The following is a 22,472-nucleotide window of genomic DNA, read 5'->3' on the forward strand; positions in this document are numbered from 1 at the left end:
AATTAAAATCCATTAGCAAAATCAGATTCACCAGAATTACAAGACGCCTGAGGTCTCCAGTGGCCCTGAAGTCCCACAGTGCTGATAATGCAGAGCTCCGATGAGCTGTGGATGCCAGCAATGGCCACAGGGGGAAAGCCCGCAAGGGGACAAACTTGCCTCGCCAGGGCACATGCTACGCATTCCAAGGCACCGACTGCTCGCGTAGGTCCAGTCACACACCGCCCTCGGTCACCGGGAAAGAATGTACAGACGCAAGTGTCTGTCATTCAGGAGGTGGCCTGCGCCTCTCCCGCTGTTGCCCCTTTAGGTACCGTGAGCCTCAGCCCGTGGGGTCCAGGGAACGCGCGGGGTGCAGCTCACTTACCTGCTGGCTCCAGCTGCGCTATCGCAGCCGAGTACTTGAGCGCCGCCTCGGCGAACTGTCCGTTTTTGAACAGCTCGTTGCCTTGGCTCTTCAGGCCCCCGGGGCTGACCGGGACGCGGGGGGCAGGTGACGGCGCGCCAGGACCGGGCGACGCGTTGGCCGCGACGGGGTCCCCAGCGCCCCGCCCGCCCCCTGGGTGCCCGTTGGCACCGCCCCCCGTCGCCAGGGCCCGTGGGCGGCCCCGCTTGTCCGCACCGACCCCCGGCGCCCGGCTGCGCCGCTGTGCGCCCCTCTCAGGCCTCTTGCCACCCTCGCTTTTGCCGGTCAGCTTCTTCTGGATGTTGCCCATGGCGCGCGGCTCGGAAGTGCGCGCGGCTCCCGCCGGCTCCGCGGTCTCTGTGGGAAGTGTATGCGGGAAGCGAGTGTTTGCATCATCAGTAGGAACTACCGCGGCGGCCGCGGGGGTGCCCGGCGCAGAGGCGCGGCGCCGGCTATCGCGGGGGTGGGTCGCGGGGGAAGCCCGGCGAGCGCCGCCCTCTCGGGCGGAGTCGGGCGGCTCCCGGCCCTTCCGGGACCTGTCAGCCCAGAGTTCACCCCAGAGACCGCGCGCTCCCGAGCGCCTGGGGCTTCCTGGGCAGACAGAAGCCAACCCCTTATTTAACTCTTTAAAAGCTGAAGGGCTTGTGACATGAAAACAGGCATTTCAAAATCATACTCTCGATAAAGCATACCTGTGGAGGTAGAGTATACAAAATACCTACTATTCTTTTCTTTCATTTACAATTTATGAATGGATGAGGTTACTACAATTTGAATACAATTGCACCCAAGGTTAGTGTACCCTTTCCTTATGTTAAGGACTGGGACAGAAAGATCGTTTGAAGGAAAAAAATCCCAGTGATTTTTAAGTCATTTTAAAGTGAATTTAGCAAAGAAGTCACTTAAAATAGGCACCTGGTTTTTAAAGTGAACCTTAAAAAAAGTTTTCCATTACAATTGTTAAGCCATATTTAGGCCAGGAGCAGAAACCTTATCTTAAAAGCCATCTTGTCTTGATCCAGGCTTGCTTTATCTCCTAGGGCTCTGGGGCAGGCCTGGGGCCAGGGTGTGGAGCTGGAGGGCTTGGCCATGCCCTGAAACCCTTTGTCAATGAAAACCCCTGAAGCATTGAAGGGGGAACAGCTTCATTCACCCCCTCCTATAAAACTCCACATCCCTCTTTGTTCGGGAAGGTTCTGATCTTCTCCCTCAGCTCTAGCCTGACCTCCCACAGCTCAAACACACCAAATAAATACTAATAGACTAATCTTGGTCTCCCAAGACTCATTGCTCCACTCATTCCTCCCACGGTGCCTAACAACAATGCCTTATTCAAACTTTAAAAATTTTTTGATCTTGATTGAAAGATTTCAGGTATTAATCTTAGCCTTAATAATTGGTTATGAATCTACTTTTTTAAAATATAAAGTGATGTATAAATATTTCATTGATGAGTGTCTTATCAATATTTTAAACAAAGCAATTCATCCTTTTGTTAAAGAATCACAGGCGCAAAATGGCATCACTTGTGCTAAAAGCTCACCACACCAAACCTAGATTTAACACCTGATCTAATTGCAATTTCAATCTCTCCCAGAAATATAATCTTAATCAACCAGTACGGAAGTTTTTGGTCAAGCACCAGTAAAGTAGTCTGTCACATGTGCCTTCACTGTTACACATACCCTCCCTCCCCCCAATAGAAAGCAGAGGCAATCTGCATGATCAAAACCCTTCCCTGTTCTCTTTCCCTACCAAAAAAAAGATGTCCTGGCCCCAAAATAACCCTTTCTTTCCTTTCACTAAGAGCTCCATTGCCCCACCTAGCCTCCTAGCCTGATTCATGAATGCTTAATTAAAGCCAATTAGATCTTCAAATTTACTTGGTTGACTTTTGTTTTTTAACAACGTCAAATTAAAAGCACTTAAATACAGAGACTCCCAAGCTTTCTAACAAATTCTAATCTGATTTTTAATGGATATACTGTATTTTGCATTCTGTTACACAAATGGTAAAGCCAGGATTCAAACATCAAGACAGAGGGAATAGAAAAACCACAAGTATTTAAATGAAACTCGGTGGTCACCTTAAGGCCAGCACTGACTGAGTTTAAAAACACACGAATAAATACAGTTTTCTACACAGGGGAATAGCGTCCAATTTTGGATCACTAACCAAAAAGGGCTTAATTGTTTTTTGTTAAAAAAAGGTCTTGTTATCATGATAAATCCCTAGATTAGACCCAGTAGGATTATTAAAGCAGGCTCCAGTCTTCATCTGGTATCTGCTACTCAAGTCCCCACCAGGAATAGAAAGGATGGAAGCACAAGTCAGTGTCAGCAGAAACAAAGGACAACTTAGTATTACTGTCCATTCCCTTGTATGTTGCCCCTTCAAGTCTGACCAATACTATTACTAAATAGCTAGTTTATTAAGCTAGAACTTAATATGGGTCAAGACCTTTACATACAATACAATGTTCCATTATCATTAATCTTCATACCAGAGTATTATCCCACTTTACAAAAGAGGCAAGAGAGACACAAGGAAGTAGCTAAAGAATTTGCTCAAGCACAGATAGCTAGAATTCCCAGCATAACTGGGATTCAAATGAGATGAACTGAATGCAAAGTCATACCTCTTAAGATTGAAAAGCCCTGAACAACTTTGCTAGTCTCTGCAAAGGTAAACAGAGGCCAGAACATGAAAGACCTGTGAATCCTGTTGGGTATTGCACTGTCTGTAGGACATTCCAGAGGTGTTGTTCAGGGGCTGGCTCCCAATGTAGATCAGAGGAGTGGCCTTATCTAGAGACACTGACTTAGGAGTTGCTGGCTTATAAAGGATCATGAACTTTGGATGTGAATTGGGTCACGCAGATCTTCGAAAGGATCCCTTAAGGGATGATCAAAGGAAGAATATCCAATGAAGATGGAGGAGTACCTACAAATGAGAGAAATACAAAGAGGGCATACTGCCTCTGAAACCAAGAAGAAAGACTATTTCAGGGAGAAAGGCGTCAACAATAACAAACATCAAAGGAAATAATGGCCAACAGTATCATTTATACCAGGAATAAAGAGAACCATTAGATCTAAAGACCACAAGAACTTCAGTGGCTTTGAGTGGGGTAGTTTGGGTAGTTGGTAGATGCAAAAATCCTCAAAAAAATAAAAACAAACCAAATCCAATCACACATTAAAAGGATTACACGCCACTACTAAGTGGGACTTATCTCAGGAATGGAAGAATAGTTCAACAGTAGATAAGCTAGGCAACACACCACATTAGTAGAACATGGGGAAAACCACATGCTCATAACTGAAAGTGAAAACACATTTGACAAAATCCAACATCCTTTCATGATAAAAACAATCCTAAAATTAGAACAGAAAATAGAAGTGAAACTTCTCAACATGATAAAGCACATTTATGAAAGACTCACAGCTAACATCATACTCAATGGTGAAATCCTGAAAGCTTTCCCCTGAAGATCAGGAACAAGACAAGGATGCCTTTTTCACTACAGCTACTCAACTTTATATTGGAATTTGTAACCTGATCAATTAGGCAAGAAAAATAAATAAAAGCCATCCATATTAGAAAAAAGTAAAACAATCTCTCTTTATAGATGATATGATTATATATAGATAGATTCTTTAGGATTGCATATATAATATATAATAATATAACAATATAGTTATACACTGTATTATATAATGTATAATTATATACTTATATATGTAAATATATAAAACATAATTATAATTAAATGATATATAAAATTATAATTATGTTTTAATAATACATATGTATATATATTCCCAAAGAATACACACACACACACACACAACACACAAACCACTATTAAAGCTCATCAGCAAATTCAGCAAAGTTTCAGGGTACAAGATCAACATACAAAGATCAGTTGTTTCTACACATTAGCAGTGAACAATCCAAAAAATAAATTACAATAACAATTCCATTTACAATAGCATCCAAAGGAAGAAAATATTTAAGAATAAATTAATAAGGAGATGAAGGATTTGTACACTGAAAACTACAAAACACTGCTGAAAGAAATTAAATAAATGGAAAGATATTTCTTGATCATAGATAGGAAGACTTAAAGGTTAAGAGATCAATACTACCCAAAGTGATCTACAGATTCAACATAATCCCTATCAAAATTCCATAGCCTTTATTGAGGTAATAAAAAAGCTGATCCTCAAATTTATATGGAATTGCAAGAGGCCCAGAATAGTCAAAATAATCTTGACAAACAACAAAATCAAAGGACTCACATTTCTGATTTGAAAACTTATTAAAAGCAATAGTAATCAAAACAGAGTGGTACTGGCATAAGGATAGACATATAAATAGACCAATGGAATTAGAATCGAGAGTCCAGAAATAAACCCATACATCTATGGTCAATTGATTTTTGACAAAAATGTCAAGTCCATTCAGTGGGGAAAGAATAGTCTCTTTAACAAATGGTATTGGAACAATTGGATTTCCACAAGCTAAAAAAAAAAAAAGAAAAGAAAAGAAAAAGAAAAAGAAAGAAAGCTAAGCTGGACTCCTTCCTACCTTAATTAATCAAAATAAATTAATGACCTAAATATAAGAGCTAAACCATAAAACTCTTAGAAGAAAACATAGGGGTAAATCTACATGACCTTTGATTTGCTGATGGATTGTTATATATGACACGAAAGGCCCAAGCACAAAAGAAAAACATAAATGGACTTCATCAAAATTAAAAACTTTTGTGCATCAAAGGATATTATCAAGAAAGTAAAAAGATAACCCACAGAATGGGAGAAATTACATGCAAATCGCATATCTGATAAGGGTCTATTACCCAAAATATATAAACAACACTTACAATGCAACAATAAAAAGACAAGCTAATTAATTGTAAAATGGGCAAATGACCTGAATGAACATTTCTCAAAGATATACAAATGGTTAATAAACACATGAAAAGATGGTCAACATAATAAGTTATTAGGAAAATGCAAATCAAAACCATAAAGAATTATCACTTCACACCCACTAGGATGGCTATAATCCAAAAGGCAAACCATAACAACTGTTTGCAAGAATCTGAAGAAGTTGGAATCCTCATATGTTGCTTGCAGGAATATAAAATGTAACCTTTTTCAAAAACAGTCTGGCAGTTCCTCACGGAGTTAAACATATAGAGGTACCATATAATCCAGTATTCTACCCTTAGGTGTATACCCAAGAAAATTAAAAACATATTCACACACACATGCAAACTTGTACATGAATATTCATAGCAGTATTATTCATAATAGCCAAAAAGTATAAATAACCCAAATGCGCATCAACTGATGAATGGATAAAGAAACTGTGATATTCTCCATGCAATGGAGTATTGTTTGTCCATAAAAAGGAATGAAGTGATACATACTACAATATGGATGAAAAGTGAAAACACTATGCTTAGTGAAAGAAGCCAGACACAAAAGGCCACATATTGTATGATTCCATTTATATGTGATACTCAGATTACATAAATCCATAAAGATAAAAAGTAGATTAGTGGTTGCCAGGGGAAGGGAAACAGTAGCACAACTAATGGGCATGAGATGTCTTTTTGTGATGATAAAAATGTTCTGGAATTAGTGCTGATGGTTGTACAATTTTGTGAATCTACTAAAATCCACGAATTTGAAAAGGATGAATTTTATGGTATATGAATTATATTTTAATTTTGAAAGGCATGCTTATTTTATGTTACCCTTGATAACAAAGGATACTCTTTTCTTTCCACCTTGGACAATTTAATGGGAGGAAAAAGGAATCTATATTTAATTTTCATTTTTTTATTAACAATAAAATTTATTGATCATTTAATTTCTTCATTAGTGATGTAGCTGTTCATATGTTTTGTTCATTTTGGTACTGGGATCTTTAACTTTGTCTGTTGTTAAACAGTTCTTCATATCAACCCCTTCCCATTTTTCCTAATTTGTCATTTGCCTTTTAATTGGTTTTATGGCACCTGATTTGCACAAGTTTTTCATTTTTACATAATCAAAATCATCAAAAAGGTGCATACCTGTCTCTTTATGATTTTGTCTACTGTTTTATCTCTTCGAAATCCCTACCCTCTACCCTCCTGATCCTGCCAATTCTAGGTCAAGAGAAATATTTATCTATATTTTATTCTTTTGTTAGTAGTCGTTTCATTTTCTTAATTTTCTTATTTTTCATTTTAAGTGAGAAATAAGCAACAGTACAAGAGTGGCTAGATGCTTACTTTCCTCTGATTACTTCTCCCAGACTCTGTAAGGAGATAGGATACCAAAATCTTTGGTATTCTATCAGCTACAGTTGTATGATGATGGCCACTTCTAAATGTTCTCTACGAGGGAAGGAAAACACACATAGATGAGGAGTTCCCAAGTAAGCCCACGAATCCAAATCCCCAGATCTGATCAGCCTGGCAAATAGGTAGATATTGCTTCATAGTAGTCCTTAGAAGGACAAGTGAAGAAAGCATATCAACTGTCTTGTACTTGACACAGGGTAGGTGCTCAATAATTGTTAGCTGTTCAGTTAAATCCATTGGTTATGCTATACCTCAGTCTGGATGAACTGGGCCTGGCCAACCCAAGTCGATCTCCCAGGGGAACAGCATTATCAGCCAAGGTTACAAAATACTGATTGCTGTGTTTTTCCATGGTCTTCAGGGCTCCCTGTATCCATACCCCATAATGACTAAAAATTCTGTTTTGGAATGTGGTGGGATGGGAAACCACATGCAAAGATTTCAATTTGATAACCTCCCTCTTGGCATTAGCATTATTTTCCTAAGAGTGATTTGGATTTCTCTTGCCTTGTCCAAGGCTCCAGGACCTCTTTTTACATGTCATCTAATAATGGAACTTGGAAGAAGTGAGCATCCGAGCGTAAGATAGTTCCAATGATTTTATTTCATTTTAAAAGGACTACATCTGGGCTTCTACCATTTATTCCACCTACTCTTGATTTGCTTTCCTTATTTAAGGGAACTAACTGGTCTTAAAATTTATACTCTTCCTATCAAGACATTTTTGTTTTCTGAATCTTACATATTTTTAGATATTATTTAATCTAAAAAATAATTATGAAGACATGAATGACAGAATCAGAAATAGTTCTCTTAAAGCTCTGGCTGCTTGGCGATCTGAATGGGACTATTGCTTCTTTATGGACTTCACATTAGGGAGAAATATCTTATCAATCTGTTAAGTGATATTACACTATAATAAACCTGACTCTACAACAATCCCGACTCAGATTTCTAATCACGGAAGTAGTACTATTGTTTTTTCAAATGATTAGCCCTTCCCTGTTTGTTTATCTCTATTTGTGAGGAGGGCCTTTTAACATCCTTTTTCTCCCCTAGTTTTATTGAGATATAACTGACATATAACACTGTGTAAGTTTAAGGTGTGCAATGTGATGATTTGATACATATATATTGTAAAATGATTACAACACGGTTGTATACAAATATCGAATCACGTTGTACACCTCAAACTAATTTGTCAATTATATCTCAATTAAAAATTTAACTCAGAAGGAATATATATCTAAGTATAAAACCTAAAACTATGAAACATTTAAAAGAAAACATAGGAGAAAATCCTCCTGGTTTTGGGTTAGGCAAAGCATCTTATATATAACACCAAAAGCACAGTCCATTAAAAATTTTTTACTATTTGGACTCTACCCAAATTGAAGACCTTTTTTTCCATGAAAGACAATGTTAAAAGAGTGAAAAAACAAGCTACAAACGAGGAAAATATTTGCAGAGCTCATATCTAACAAAGGACTTGTACCAATAATAAAAAATTAAAAAAAGCACTCAAAACTCAACAGTAAGAAAACAACCCAATTAAAAAAATTGTATAATGATGTAATACAGAATTGTACACCTGAAATCTATGTAATTTTACTAACAATTGTCACCCCAATAAATTAAAAAAAAAATTGGTGGTATAATCTTCACCAAAGATGACATACAGATGGCAAATAAGCACATGCAAAAATGTTCAGCAAAATTAGCCATTAGTAAAATGCAAAGTAAAACCACAATGAGAGACCACTATACATCTAATAAAATGGCTAAAATAAATTTTTAAAAAAAATAAAACTGACAATACCAAATGCTGGCAAGAATGAGAAGCAATTAGAACTCTCATACGTTGCAATGAGAAGGCAAAATGATACAGCCACCTGGAAAAACGGTTTGGAAATGTTTTATGAAGTTAAACATACACTTGCCATATGACTCAGCATTCTCGTTCTTAGATATTTACCATAGGGAAATGAAAATATTGTTTACCCAAAAACCTACATGTGAATGTTAATAGCAACTCTATTCATAAATACCAAATACTGGAAACAACCCAAATTTCCTTGAACAAGAGAAGAGATAAGCAAACTTCAGTATATCCATAGAATGGATTACTACAGCATTAAAAAGGAATGAACCAAAGATATACCCCACTATATGAATGTATGCATCTCAGTGACATTATACTAAGTGAAGACAGTTAGTCAAAAGGATACATACTTTCTGATTCTATTTATGGTATATGACCCTGTGGAAAAGATCAAATTATAGGAACAGAGAACACATCAATAGTTAACCAAGGGTTGGCGTGAGGGAAGGGTTAGCTAAAAAGAGTAAAACAGGAGGTTTTTGGGCATGATGGAATTGTTCTGTATCTTGACTGTGGTGGTAGTTACATGAATTATACACGTGTTGAAACTACATACCAAAAAGTCCATTTTTACTATACATAAAATTTTAAAATAATCTTAAAATAGTAGCAATTGAAATAGTTTATACTATTAATATTCTTGTTCCGGATAAGATGTTAAATAATTTCTTTTAATTGTTAGATACTTGGCTAAGATTATCTTAAGCTAAACATAAAACCTAAGAATATTTGCTGCTACAATTTACTTGCTAGAAATCTGGCTGAAAAATGAGTTGCAATCATTGAAAAACTTTTAACCTAATTTCTTCCTTTTTTATCCTTTTAATGCTGTCTTCCTTTCCCATCTCTCTCTTGTGCTCTTACTCTCTATGTCCTCCTCTCTCTACTTCCCTTCTTTTCTGTTTCTTTGTCTTTATTCTAGGTTAACGGATCATAGATCAACCTGAGATATATATTTTACATTATATTTTGTCATTAAAAAAATTAAAACTTACACTTCTTGCTCTTTGTTTTTTTTAAGTGGAATGAATTGAACATTTTCAATTTCTCTCTCAAAATTAAAACATTCTGTCAAATTACTTAAAGTTGAGTTACCCGTGAGTCATTTTCAGAATTGGTATTTCCCCTTGGTTGCTTAGGGGCTTTCAAGAAGAGGGAAAAAAAATCTTCCCCACCTTGTCAAACGATAGTCAGATCTTTCCACTTAAAGCTAACGTAACTTTCATTGTTTTATATAATAAAGATTAAGATTTATAGAGTCTAAATTCTTTTTTAAAATTATCAAAAGTGAAATTGCATATTTAAAACAATTTTTTTGAGAGGCATGCATAGCAATTTTCCATATCCATACATTTTAGGCATATACCTCTTTGAAATGAACACATTTGTTTGCAACCAACAGCCATATACAAAACAATCATCTAAGAGAGAGATTTAAGGTTAATTTGCAAATGGTGGGTCTCACAAAGACACAGACATTTGCGTTTAAAGATGATGATCTGGAAATTGAGCACTAGAAAAGTGTCAGGTTAAGAAGATAAATGGATTCGGGAGATTGTATTAAGAAAACAATGAGCTGTGTTAACAAGACAGATTGTAGTGATCATTTCACAATATATTCAAATGTAAAATCATTATGTTATATACTAAAACTAATATAATGTTACATGTTAATTATACCTCAATAAAAAAGGAAAAAGAAAAAGATAAGCTACATTAAGAAAAAAGATTAAGGAAAATCTTAATTGTGGATTTACAAGGTAAAGTTAGAAAAAGTTGATAGATTAAGAATTTCTGTACAAATAGAAAATTTGATCCAGCTCATCATATCATATAAAAAGGTAACTTTTTGCATAACCAAAAGAGAAAAGTTGTTTTACTTTTATCTCCACTGCCATCTTCATGTTTTTTCCCATTGTCCTTTCTGTCTTCATCTTCCGAGTTTTCTACTTCCTCAATAACCATCCTTTTCCCCTTGGTCTGAGTCTTAGATACAGGTTCAGAATTTTTCAGATCTCTTTCAACTGCTGACAATGTTTTCTGCAACATAATCACCATATTAAAGAAAATGTTTTCCCTTAATAAAAAATATAATATTCTTTCAGGTAAGAATATGAAGCTATTAAAAAGATAACTAAGATAAGGCTTTTTATGGTGATCTGGTTTTTTTTCTTTTCAAACAACTTAATTGCTTTATCTGATTATAATCATATGTGTCTTTATAAAAAACTCAAAGCACAAGTATAAAAAAGAAAAGAAAGAATTATCTGAAATCCTGCCACTCAGATAACACTATTGATATTCTGATGATCATCTTTCCAGATTTGTTTATACAAATACACACAGACACACACACTACACATACCATTATAAAAAGGGAATATCATGGAGAAAAGATGTGTTCCTGAGTTGGGACCTAAATCTAATCCACTGAAATGTTGACTTGACAAATGCAGTTTATACACTAGGGACATTAGTTGCCACTCAGAGAATGAAACAGATAACCCAATAGGTGTACATGGAAACATTGACAACTTATTGTTGGAAGACTGTTCTCAATGTGTTTCTCACATTTCTGAATATACTGTGAGCACAGGAACTAAACAATTTTTGTACTAGACTATATTTTTAAGGATATTTGTTCTGAGAACAGCCATGACAAATAGAGTATTCCCCTTCAGAGGAGAGAGCAGGTTTGTTGGCTCTCTGGTAAAAGAAAGATAATGTTTCCCTCTTACACTAGTTGGGCAGGTTTGCTTTTATCCCATTATAAAAGATGGGGGTTCCGTAAATTTGGGAGTCCTTATCTGAGTGTGCAGCATGGACCTGGGCTGTTCTGCGCCACCCTCATGAGACTTGGGGGCCAGGGGAACTGACAGGAACTTGGAGTTCGTGGGCTCGCCACGCTGTAAGTCTGGCCCAGGAGTCCTGTGCATTCTTCTAGTCTTGTATATTCTTCTCATTCATTTGCAAGTAGGGTAAAATCTCAGAACTCCACACTTAACCTCTACTCCTCAGGCCTTAACATAGGTCCCCCTAAGTGCATGTCTGAGTCAGTCTGCTGTCAATGACGCGATGCTTACCATGCAAGTTACAGAGAGAAACACTCTTTTATGGCCATCAAGCTCACGCCTAATCCTACCTAGGAAGCTTCTATACTACTCTGAATAATAAACTGAGCTTAGCCCAAAGAAAAGCATTGCCTACAACACTGCAGGAAAGACAAAAATTAAGTATTTGTCCTTTAGAAGTAGGTTTACAGTTTTGGGGCAATTTAAGAGCTTGCTTTCTTCCACTTCAAAATATGTGAAAATTTGGGTGTTTGGGATACACCTACTTTTCAAAGCTGTGACCTAATCCTCAACATTATCTATGTAGCAGGATTGATATCATTGTAACACAAATACAGACATAGCAAATACAGACAGAAGTTGGTGAGGAATCACTTTCTGTACTCACTTTGGCCAACTCATTATCAGGTTCAACATCCAGTACTTTACTCAAATCTTCTATAGCTTCCTGGAGCTTGTTTTGATGTTTATATGTAGTGGCACGACGTAGAAGGGCTGGAAATTTGCCAAAATAAAAGTTAAATTTTTTAACATATGGTATTATGGTTATAACACATTTCGCAAGTGAAAGAATATAAGTAGCACATAACAGGTTAGGATGCAATTGGGCAAAGCTTTTGTTCATTGTTGCACATATAGAAAATGATGTAAACAGAAGAGGCTGCATCAGGCAACTGTCCCCTCCAACAACCCAGGCCCTGCCAACTCCTCCAAGGACTGAGAGACTCCATACCTCAACCCTTCAGAGGTACCATGCTGGGCAGCAATATTGGGAAGCTTTTCACTAAACGAAAATGTTTTCTTTCTTATAATCATCACTAGTTATCATTTCACCACTTTACGAAAACTTTGAAAATCCTTTACTCAAATTTAGTATATTATTGACCAGGATCTGGTTTAGAATATGGGCCATTAATGAAGTCTTTATAACAATCTCTAAAATGATTAGAAGGAGGTATTTCACATAGAGAACTGAGAGAATTCTGATTAAATCAGCTCGGTTCAGAAATTGAGTATTTTAATAATTTGCATCAGATTTTTTATAAGTTTCAATGTATAATTTAATAATTATTTCATATTGAAAATGAATGCCTTTTTAGTCCCATCATTATTCATTATATAATGAGCACTTTGTGTCTTTAAGTCATCATTTTGAAAAGAATTAGGATTGGTAATTCTGAAAAGGAAGAAATTTATATCTGAATATATTTTAATATGCTATTTTAAAATATAAATTTGACCAGTTTGATGTTAGTCTTAAAATTAACCATGACAATCTAAAGAATACATAATTTTGTCATAAATTTAACCAAAACTGTAGCACTATACTTTAAGTACCAAATTTAGCTATTACTATTACTACTCAGATTTCAGAAGGGAATGTTCATAAAGAAATATTCATGATATAACAATTGTCATTTTTTAAACTTATTTTGGAAATAATTTTAGATTTATAGAAAAGCTGCAAAGATAAAAGAGTTCTCATATGCCATCACTCGGCTTTCCCTAATGCATCTTATATAACTATGATATATTTGCCAAAACTCAGAAATTAACATTGATACAATACTATTAAATAAACTATAGGCTTTATTTGGATTTCATCAATTTTTTTCACTAATGCCCTTTTTCTGTTCCACGTTGCATTTAGAACAATTATCTTTTGAGTAAAAAAATTAAGTTTTGAAGAGGAAGTTACTTATTCATTTAAGCAAACATAAGACTTTTTAATATTTTATGGCCATACTCATTACTAGATTTGATTCTGTCAAATTTGTTTTTTAAATACTGAAGATGCTGGTGCTTAAGAAATTACTCAAACAAGGAAGAATGAAAACACAAGGCCATTCTAGTGGCAGAAGAGTAGCACAGTGGTTGAACAGATTCCACAGCTCTGGAATCTGTTGTTCAGTTTTGAGTCCTGGCTCTGCCACTTGCTAGCTGTGTTATCTTGGGTGAGTTACTTAATCTTTCTATGCCTGGGTTTCCTCTTTTGTAAAATGAGTGTACTAGTAATATTATCTGTACCTCTACTGAGCTGTTATGAAAATTAATGGAGTTAATATATGTAAAGCACTTAGCACAGAGTCTGGTGCAGTGGTGATGTGGGCCCATGAGGAGATCATAAAACCTTTATGAGGCACCTGCCTAAAGGTAAGTGCCCATCTGTACTCTGACAGAAAAAACACAGGCACAAGATGACTTTACCAGTTAAAGGAGGGCAACCATGACAATGAGGGTCAGCGCTTATATACCAGGGTCCTCCCCCTTGGCACACCCGTGGTTTCTGCCCACCCACGTTTGTAGGCACAAAAGGGCACATTCCATGTGAAAAAAATGAAGTGTTTACATTTGTTTGAATCCAAAAATGTTTAAAGAAATAGAATGACTCTACTATAATTTATGCTATTCTCTCTTGGAATGATTCCTTCTTGATAACAGAAAAGGAAAGACTTGCATACTTTGGCCTTGGACACAGCAAGGTGATGCAGTCACTGAGACTGAAAATAGGGACAGAGTACAGGTTTTGGTAGAAAGATGTAGTTGGTTTTGGACATGTTTAATTTAAAATGTCTATAGACACTTAGGTGGAAATGTCCACAGAGCCGCTAATAGAAGGTTCTAGATCTTTGGTGTGGGCTTATTATTTTACTATATTATTAAATATCAGAAAATCTATATTAAATTATATTTAAATATTTTTGGATAAAAAGACACAGTTCAATAAGCCAGTCACAAAACGATAAACACTATATGATTCTGCTTACATAAGGTACCTAGTATAGTAAAATCATAGGGACAGACAGTAGAATCATGGTTGCCAGAGGCTGGGGGGAGGGAAAAATAGAGTTATTTATTAGGTATAAAGATTGTTTTGTATGATGAAAAAAGCTGCAGAGATGGATGGTAGTGAGGACTGCACAACAATATGAATATACTTAATACCACTGAACTGTACACTTAAAAATGATTAAGATGGCAAATTTTATGTTATATGTATTTTACAAAATTAAAAAATTGAAAGAAAAAACCCACAGCTAAATGCAACCTTGAGACAGTTCTTTAAAAACACATATATTTTATTCAGTCTTCTGAGATTATTGGCTACTTCAATGTATCAATAATCAGCGACTTAAATTCCAAGTTAAACTTGAAATTAAAAGTAATTTTCTGAAGGTAATGATTCACATATAGAAATCTGAGTTTATTTGAAATATTTTAGTGTAAACATGATGAGTGGCTACAGTCTTAAATGGATCCTACTATAAATTTAAAAGCATTTTATGAATATTTTTTACCCTTTAAGTTTCCAGGTTCTAACTCCAAGACCTTTTCACAATCCTGAAAAGCACTGTCCCAGTTCTGCAGTTTGATTTCTGCTTGAGCTCGATTATTATAGGCCGCTACAGTGGGAAGCACTGATAGGCTCCTATAAAAGAGACACTCATTGGTAACAAGCAGACCACTGGTAAATATAAGAAGATAGAGAAACTCAGCTAAAGTTATAAATAAAACAGTTATAGCCTGTGTTATGGGCAGACTTGTACCCCTCTCCCCAATTCACATGTTGAACTCCTAACCCACAGTACCTCAGAATATAAATACATTTGGAGAGAGAGTCTTTAAAGATGTGATTAAGCTAAAATCAGGTCATGAAGGTGACACTAATCCAATATAACTGGTGTCTTTATAAGAATATGAGATTAGAATACAGACACACACAGATGAAAGACCACTTGACGGCCCAGAGAGAAGAAAACCATTTATAATTAAAGAACAGAGACCTCAAAAGAAACCAGCCCTGCCAACACCTTGACCTCAGACTTCTAGCTGCCAGAACTGAGAAAATAAAGTTTTGTTGTTTAAGCCATCTAGTCTGTGGTATTTATGGCAGCCCTAGCAAACTAATATAGACTGTATCATCAAAATAAAACACAATTCTATAAACATACTAAATCAACATTTAGACACATGCTTAAATATCCAGTTAAGTAAGAGTGTTAAAGTTGACTCAAGCTTTAGAGGTGACACGGAAATGTAACTACTCATAGATCTACTAAAAAACCAGTTTAGTTAACATCACATATCAAAAAAATATATTTTTTTACATGGCGGGGACCATCTCCTCGTACAAAAAAATGGATCAAACAACCATAACTGATATCCTTTATTAAGCTGTTATTGTACTAACAGACACAAATTAGTTTGTAATCTAAAAGTAGATTTAACTCTAAGGAAATGATAATTTAATCAAATGAATTTAATTGAAGGGAACAGAGGAGGGTAATCAGTGGAATGAGGAATACAGACTTTCAGAGGGCAAATTTTGCTAGATTAAGGGTACGAGTGCAAAATAATAAAAAGAATTTAAAACCTACCTAACTCTTGTTTAAAAAATTGATTTGGAATGCTATGAAATAACATATACCTGGATATAGGAAAAATAAGGTTATCCATGCACTGAATTTTCTAAACCCAGAAGAGGAATAGAAGGTGAAAATGGAAAGCCACAAAAAGTGTCACTTTACCAAGATCATCAAAGATGAATATAAAGAAGTTACGTGGTTGGGTAGAGATCAGACGTGGGAAATACATGTAAGAATAAATAATAAGAGTACAGACCCTGAGTATCCCACATGCCAGCCACTAAACACTAAACTCATTTAATGCTCATTACAACCCAGAAAGAATCACTGCTTTTCCCATTTTACAGATGAGAAAATAGACGCACTAAAAGGTTAAGTAACATGTCCAAGGCCACACACTAGTAAAGGGAAGAGTCAGGATGCAAACCCAAATAGTCTGCCCCAGGACCTGCTCTCTTTACCACATTATCCTTTCAGTGTGTGTGATTTTATTTACTTCTCACAGCTACTCTGAGGCAGTCACTATTATAGCCCACCACACTGAGAAAACTGAGAGATGAAGAATCTACTCAAGGTCAGAAAGTGTCAGACTCAGTTCCCTTAACCATCATGCCATGCTGCTTTAATTCTTCAACTCCTGTGATTTCACAAAAGAATAAGACAAGAAAAATTTTGTTCCCTGTAATAGACAAGACATTCTCCACTGGTGGAAAACTGCAAGAGAAAGAACAATGTCAGAGATGACATCCACCTGGCTGAACAGGGCAGGCTGCACTGAATGAGTGATGCTTCGGTATCCTCTTTACCCTGTATGTTCACTTAAACAGTCTGAGAAAAACTCTCTAAAGACACAAATAACATTGGGGAAAAAAATCTTCCTCTCAAAAGTGGAAGGCAGGTTGTACAGAGTTTAGTTCTAAGGTAGCATTCGTGGTTCTATAAGCACAGTTTGTAACAATATTTTAGAAACTTAGTCTACTTTTCATAGACTTAAGAGCTTCAAAAGTTCACACAAGTATTTATTGAACATCTACTATGAACCAGGTACTTTGCGGGAGACACAATGGTATAAAAACAAAAACAAACTAACAAGTGGGCTCTGCTCTTACAGAGCTTACAGTGCAGTTAGTATCAAATCACACAAACTTAAATTGTACCTCCAACAAGTGCTACAAAAGAGGATAAGACTGCAATAAGAGCCTATAAATTGGGGGAAAAGGGATACATCAGGGTGGGGGGAGGATGGGTTAGGGTGAAGATTTAACCTAATCTGGGAGGTCAGGGAAGACTTCACCAAAGAAGTGAGGCATGAGTTGAGACCTGAAGGATAAGTCAGAATTAACTAGATAACGAGAGTAGGGAAGAGTATTTTAGACAGAGGACCCAGCGTATGTAAAGGCCCAGTGGTGAGAGGCCTAAATAGTAGGATTAGATCCAGGCAGCCTGACTTCTTAACCTCTATGCTATTTGGACTTTCTATCAAGTTCCTTTTAGCTGGCTTCTATTTTCTCTATAAAATAGGAAAGTTAGACCTCTGTCAAAAGTGGGGATGGGTGGGAACTGTGAGAAAAGTATTGAAAAAACAAGGCAAACACAAGTGAATTTATGATAAACCACAAGTACAATATCTTGAGTGATTCTGACAAACTATTTAGCTCATTTATATCACTTCAACAATTCAAACACTGTCATTTTTTAAATAGCAAAGTTTCAACTACAATTTAAAAATCTGCTCACCTTGTATAATATTTCACAGCCTCTTCATAATCTCCTGAGTTGAAAGCTTCATTTCCTTTTTCCTTTTCACGAGTAGCAAGAAAATCCTTTTCCTTCTCAGTTAGACCTAGAAATACATGTTTATCTGCTGTAAGTTAAAATAGAATTTAATAGAATTTTTAAAAAACTTAAATCCAAGACGCTTATTTTAACAGAAGCAGAAAATTATAAAAGAAAATATAAGGTTTCCTAAGTTTAAGAATGATTCTTTTTTTTAACCATTCACAATTTTTGATGGTTTAGAATTTTTTATGCTTGGTTTTGTTTCTCTTTAAAGGTGCTGTATACCTATGGACTTCAAATGAAAACAAACTGCTCCATCTTTTTTGTTTTGAGGCAAAAAGACAAAAAAATGAGGTATTTGAAGGCAAAAAAGGATTCAACAAAAAAAGAAATAAAAAAATGAATTACAGTAAAAAACAGGTTTATATTTTTTAAGTTTTACTAAATTTAAGTAGTATAACTATTGCTCATATAAAATTAAGTAGTTGAAGAATAGATGTGAATTTGTTGAAAGTGGTCAACTTGAGGAGAAAATCCATAAACTTTTAATGGAAATCTGCAGCACTTAAAGAGAATGTCTTCTAGTTTTTTTTGTAATTCAAAAAATTTAGAGATACTAAATTATTTTCATTTTTCCCCAATTACCTGCTGTGTCTACTCTTGTCTCAATTTTAGACAAATGTGACTTGTTGTTTACTACCGTTTTTTCTTTGTAATCTTCATCAATTTTTGCACATTCCTTTTCTGCATCAAATCTTAAAAAGAATAACAGAAACTGAAAAAAGAACAATATAAGCAATAAAAACAAAATGTGTTATTATTATTCTTGTATTTGCATCATTGTGACTTGAAACATATATTCCAAAAATTCGTAATAGGTTTGCATCAAAAGTCATCTGTATTTTGTCTTAGAAACCAGGCAATTTTTTTTTTTTAAAGATTTTATTGGGCAAGGGGAACAGGACTTTATTGGGGAACAGTGTGTACTTCCAGGACTTTTTTTTTTTCCAAGTCAAGTTGTTGTCCTTTCAATCTTAGTTGTGGAGGGTGCCCATCAGCTTCAAGTTGTCCTTTCAGTCTTAGTTGTGGAGGGCGCAGCTCAGCTCCAGGTCCAGTTGCCTTTGCTAGTTGCAGGGGGCCCAGCCCATAACCCTTTGCGGGAGTCGAACTGGCAACCTTATGGTTGAGAGGACGCGCTCCAACCAACTGAGCCATCTGGGAGCTCAGCGGCAGCTCAGCTCAAGGTGCTGTGTTCAATCTTAGTTGCAGGGGGTGTTGCCCACCATCCCTTGTGGGACTCGAGGAATTGAACTGGCAACCTTGTGGTTGAGAGCCCACTGGCCCATGTGGGAATCGAACCGGCAGCCTTCGGACTTAGGAGCATGGAGCTCTAACCACCTGAGCCACTAGGCCAGCCCCAGAAACCAGGCAATTTAGTGAGAACTTAAATATTAATCAAACCTAAACTGTTCAGAACTTTGTAATTAAAATGTGATAAATTTCTCTCAATTTAAAATTTTTGTTCATTTTATATTAGATGGGTATAAGGAATGCATCAGTTATTTTGGGTTGCTCTTAGAAGCAAAGGGATACACAAGATTTTTATTTAATAAAAAAACAAGATCAAGAGTGCCTAGATCATATATTCTTAGCACTCTACTAAAATGCCTTGGCATTCTTGATATTTTCAGGTTCATAATAATTAAGAAATTATTGGGCTGGCCCAGTGGCTCAGGTGGTTGGAGTGAGGTACTCCTCACGCCGAGGTCACCGGTTTGATTCCCACATGGGCCTGTGAGCTGCGCCCTCTACAGCTGAGATTGTGAACAACGGCTTGACCTGGAGCTGGGCTGCCGCCCATGACTGACTGCCTCAGCCAGGTAGAGCACAAGGCTCATAATAACATGGGCCAGTGAGCTGCGCCCTCTACAGCTAAGATTGTGAACAACAGCTCTCCCTGGAGCTGGGCTGCTGTGGGATGCTGTGTGCCGTCATGAGTGGCCGGTGGCCAGTGTGAGTGGCCGGCAGCCAGCATGAGCTACTGTGTCCTGCCGTGGGCTGCTGTGTGCTGCCATGGGCTGCTGTGTGCTGCCATAAGTGGCCGGTAGCCAGTGTGAGTGGCTGGCAGCCAGGGTGAGTGGCCAGCAGCCAAGAGCTGCCGTGAGCTGCTGTGAGCAGCCGACCAACGACTGGCAACCAACTGCCTCAGCTGGAGGGAGTGCAAGGCTCATAATACCAGCGTGGGCTAGGGAGCTGTGTCCTACACAACTAGACTGAGAAACAATGGCCTGAACCGGAGTGGGGGGGTGGGAAGGGAGGAAGAAAAGGGAAAAAAAAAGAAATGATTGTAGTATTTTATGGTAGAGAATTTTTCAGTGATAAATTATACATAAGGAAATATAAAACATACTTATCCCACTCTGCATAATCCCTCGGAATTTTCTTTTTAGCTGATCTAATTTTAGAACATTTTTCCTAAAAGAATAAAATCATATTTATGAGACATATGTAATATAAGATTAGCAGGCTTTACTATAAATGCAATGTGAAGTACTAGATTAAGATATACAAATTGAATAGAAAGAAAAATAGGTACCTTGGAAGTTATAACCCCAGTATTAAAATTATTAACATAATAATATCAGTAGGCTTAAAAAGGATTTTAAATTTGTAGTTAATTTTAGGAGTAATCTACAGAACTTTAAGTACGTATATAAAATTTAAAAACTTATGTGTGAAATGTGATTATTAGTGATTTTCTTATTAAAAAGATATTAAATTGTCATTCACTCTTTTAAAACCTAGATATTGGAGAATAACTACTTTGCTGTATTAGTCAAAGCTGGTTTGTTTGCAATGACAGACACCCAACTTGCACTAATTCTATTTACAAAGAATAAATTATTAGTTTATGTAACCAAACTGATGCAAGGGCAGGGATTTTGCTGGATAAAGGAATCATATGGTCTCTCTTTCTCCAGTTCTCCCTCTCTCCCCCTGTCCCTAGTTTCTGCTTTTCTCTGCCTACTGATTTCATTTTCCCTGCTGGCTACTTCTTATTTCCATGTAGTAGCAAGCATGGCCACAAGCAGTCTGGGATTATAACCTCACAGGCCTTCCAATCAGAAAAGGAAAAGGAGAGTGACTCCTCTCCGTCTTTAGTTATAGAAATCCCAGGGGAGGACTGTGATTGGCTAGCTTGGGTCATGTGCCCATCCCTGACCAAACACTAGCTTGGTGCTATTAAGTGGCCCACCCTAGGTCACATGCCCACTGCAAGCACCAGAAGAGAATGGAAGGAAAGCAACGATAGCCATTGTGCTCACAAATAGTTTCTTAAAAGTCATAATCTGAAACCATTTTAAATGGGTCATTTACCCACGCACAGTTTTGTAACATTGTGCATTGTTCATTAGTAGTTATGCAGAACTTTCAAATATTCATACATTTCATTATACAATTAAAAAATCATATTTTTACTATCTTCATGGAATTCATCAGAAAAGTCTTTAAGTATGCCCCTTAAGGAGAAATTATTTTGTCACAAGCAGATATTCAAGAGCCATATAAGAATACGCTCAATTGTACTTGACAGCTCAGGTTTTATCACTGGCAAAAAACACTGTCAGTGGTTTTCCCTGACGTGACAAGCCCACTTCATTCATTTTTAATACAGTGTTTGCCAAAAACCCAAGCTTCTATAACCAGTCTGCCAGTCACTCTTTCAAATAAAAATTATTCCAGGAAAAAGTGGCTAGGCTACTTAATCATACAAGTGCTTTTCTTGAGATAACAATATTTCACTTCACAGTGCTTTCCGCATGCTTCCCATTTCTGTCATACAGAATGTTAAAAAGGTGTGCCCTCAAGATTCAAGATTTAATAAAATAAGAATGTTTTACTGTTTTATCCAAGACATTTTTGTTAAGTTGGGATTTTTTACTGTGAGTGCACAGCAGTGGGGAATACAATGACTATTAGTACAGCTTGGTGCCACTGCCTTGATTTGTGCTACGGTACCACCAGTTTTACCCTCAGTACATATGTCAACACAGTGAAAAGGACAAGGCGGTAGCATATTTTTTAAAATAGCATTGGCTTTCAGGACCTCCTGGAAGGATCTCTGGGATGACCAGGGTCCACAGACCATGCTGTGAGAACCACGACACCACCAGTCTATCTACCCCATTGGACTATAAGCCCCTTGAGGGCAGAGACTAAGTCTTATTCATTGCTGTATTTTCCGGGCACAGACTTAGCACATAATGGCTGTTCCATGAATGTAAATTCATTGATTATAGACAGTGGCATTCTTACCTGAGTAATTCCTAACAGGGAGTGAAAAGATCCTGGAAGGTAAATTATCAAGGGCAGAGTGGTGAAGGGCTATGGATGTTTTTTTAAATAAAACTGAGGATTCAAGGGGCAGATGAGAATAACAAGAATGAGTCAACCCAGAATGAAGAGACTAAGGTAGAAATGATAGAAAAGCAAACAAAAAGCAGGGCAGAGGAAACGGAATGTGTTGTCCACACGAAAGCCCAGGACACAATGGCCAAGTTCTGTACCATCAGGATCAGGCGGATGCCAAGAAGCTCA

General features: G+C 36.8%; 1 protein-coding gene across 2 annotated transcripts in view; it reads right to left on the reverse strand.

Moving 5' to 3' along the window:
* The window catches only part of SPAG1 (sperm associated antigen 1), a 60,622-nt gene that overhangs the window by 23,054 nt on the left and 15,096 nt on the right, over positions 1-22,472 (reverse strand). For both annotated transcript variants that reach the window (XM_019757642.3, XM_074316847.2), the window contains exons 5-11: positions 20,284-20,348; positions 18,519-18,628; positions 17,832-17,937; positions 15,027-15,157; positions 12,116-12,222; positions 10,537-10,696; positions 368-763 (exon numbers count right to left, since the gene is read on the reverse strand). In XM_019757642.3, the coding sequence (XP_019613201.3) occupies positions 368-763; positions 10,537-10,696; positions 12,116-12,222; positions 15,027-15,157; positions 17,832-17,937; positions 18,519-18,628; positions 20,284-20,348 (1,075 nt within the window). The remainder of the gene's footprint in view (positions 1-367; positions 764-10,536; positions 10,697-12,115; positions 12,223-15,026; positions 15,158-17,831; positions 17,938-18,518; positions 18,629-20,283; positions 20,349-22,472) is intronic.

Source organism: Rhinolophus sinicus, chromosome 6 (assembly GCF_057876585.1).
Source record: "Rhinolophus sinicus isolate RSI-liver-muscle chromosome 6, RSI-T2T, whole genome shotgun sequence".
NCBI classification, from domain to species: Eukaryota; Metazoa; Chordata; class Mammalia; order Chiroptera; family Rhinolophidae; genus Rhinolophus; species Rhinolophus sinicus.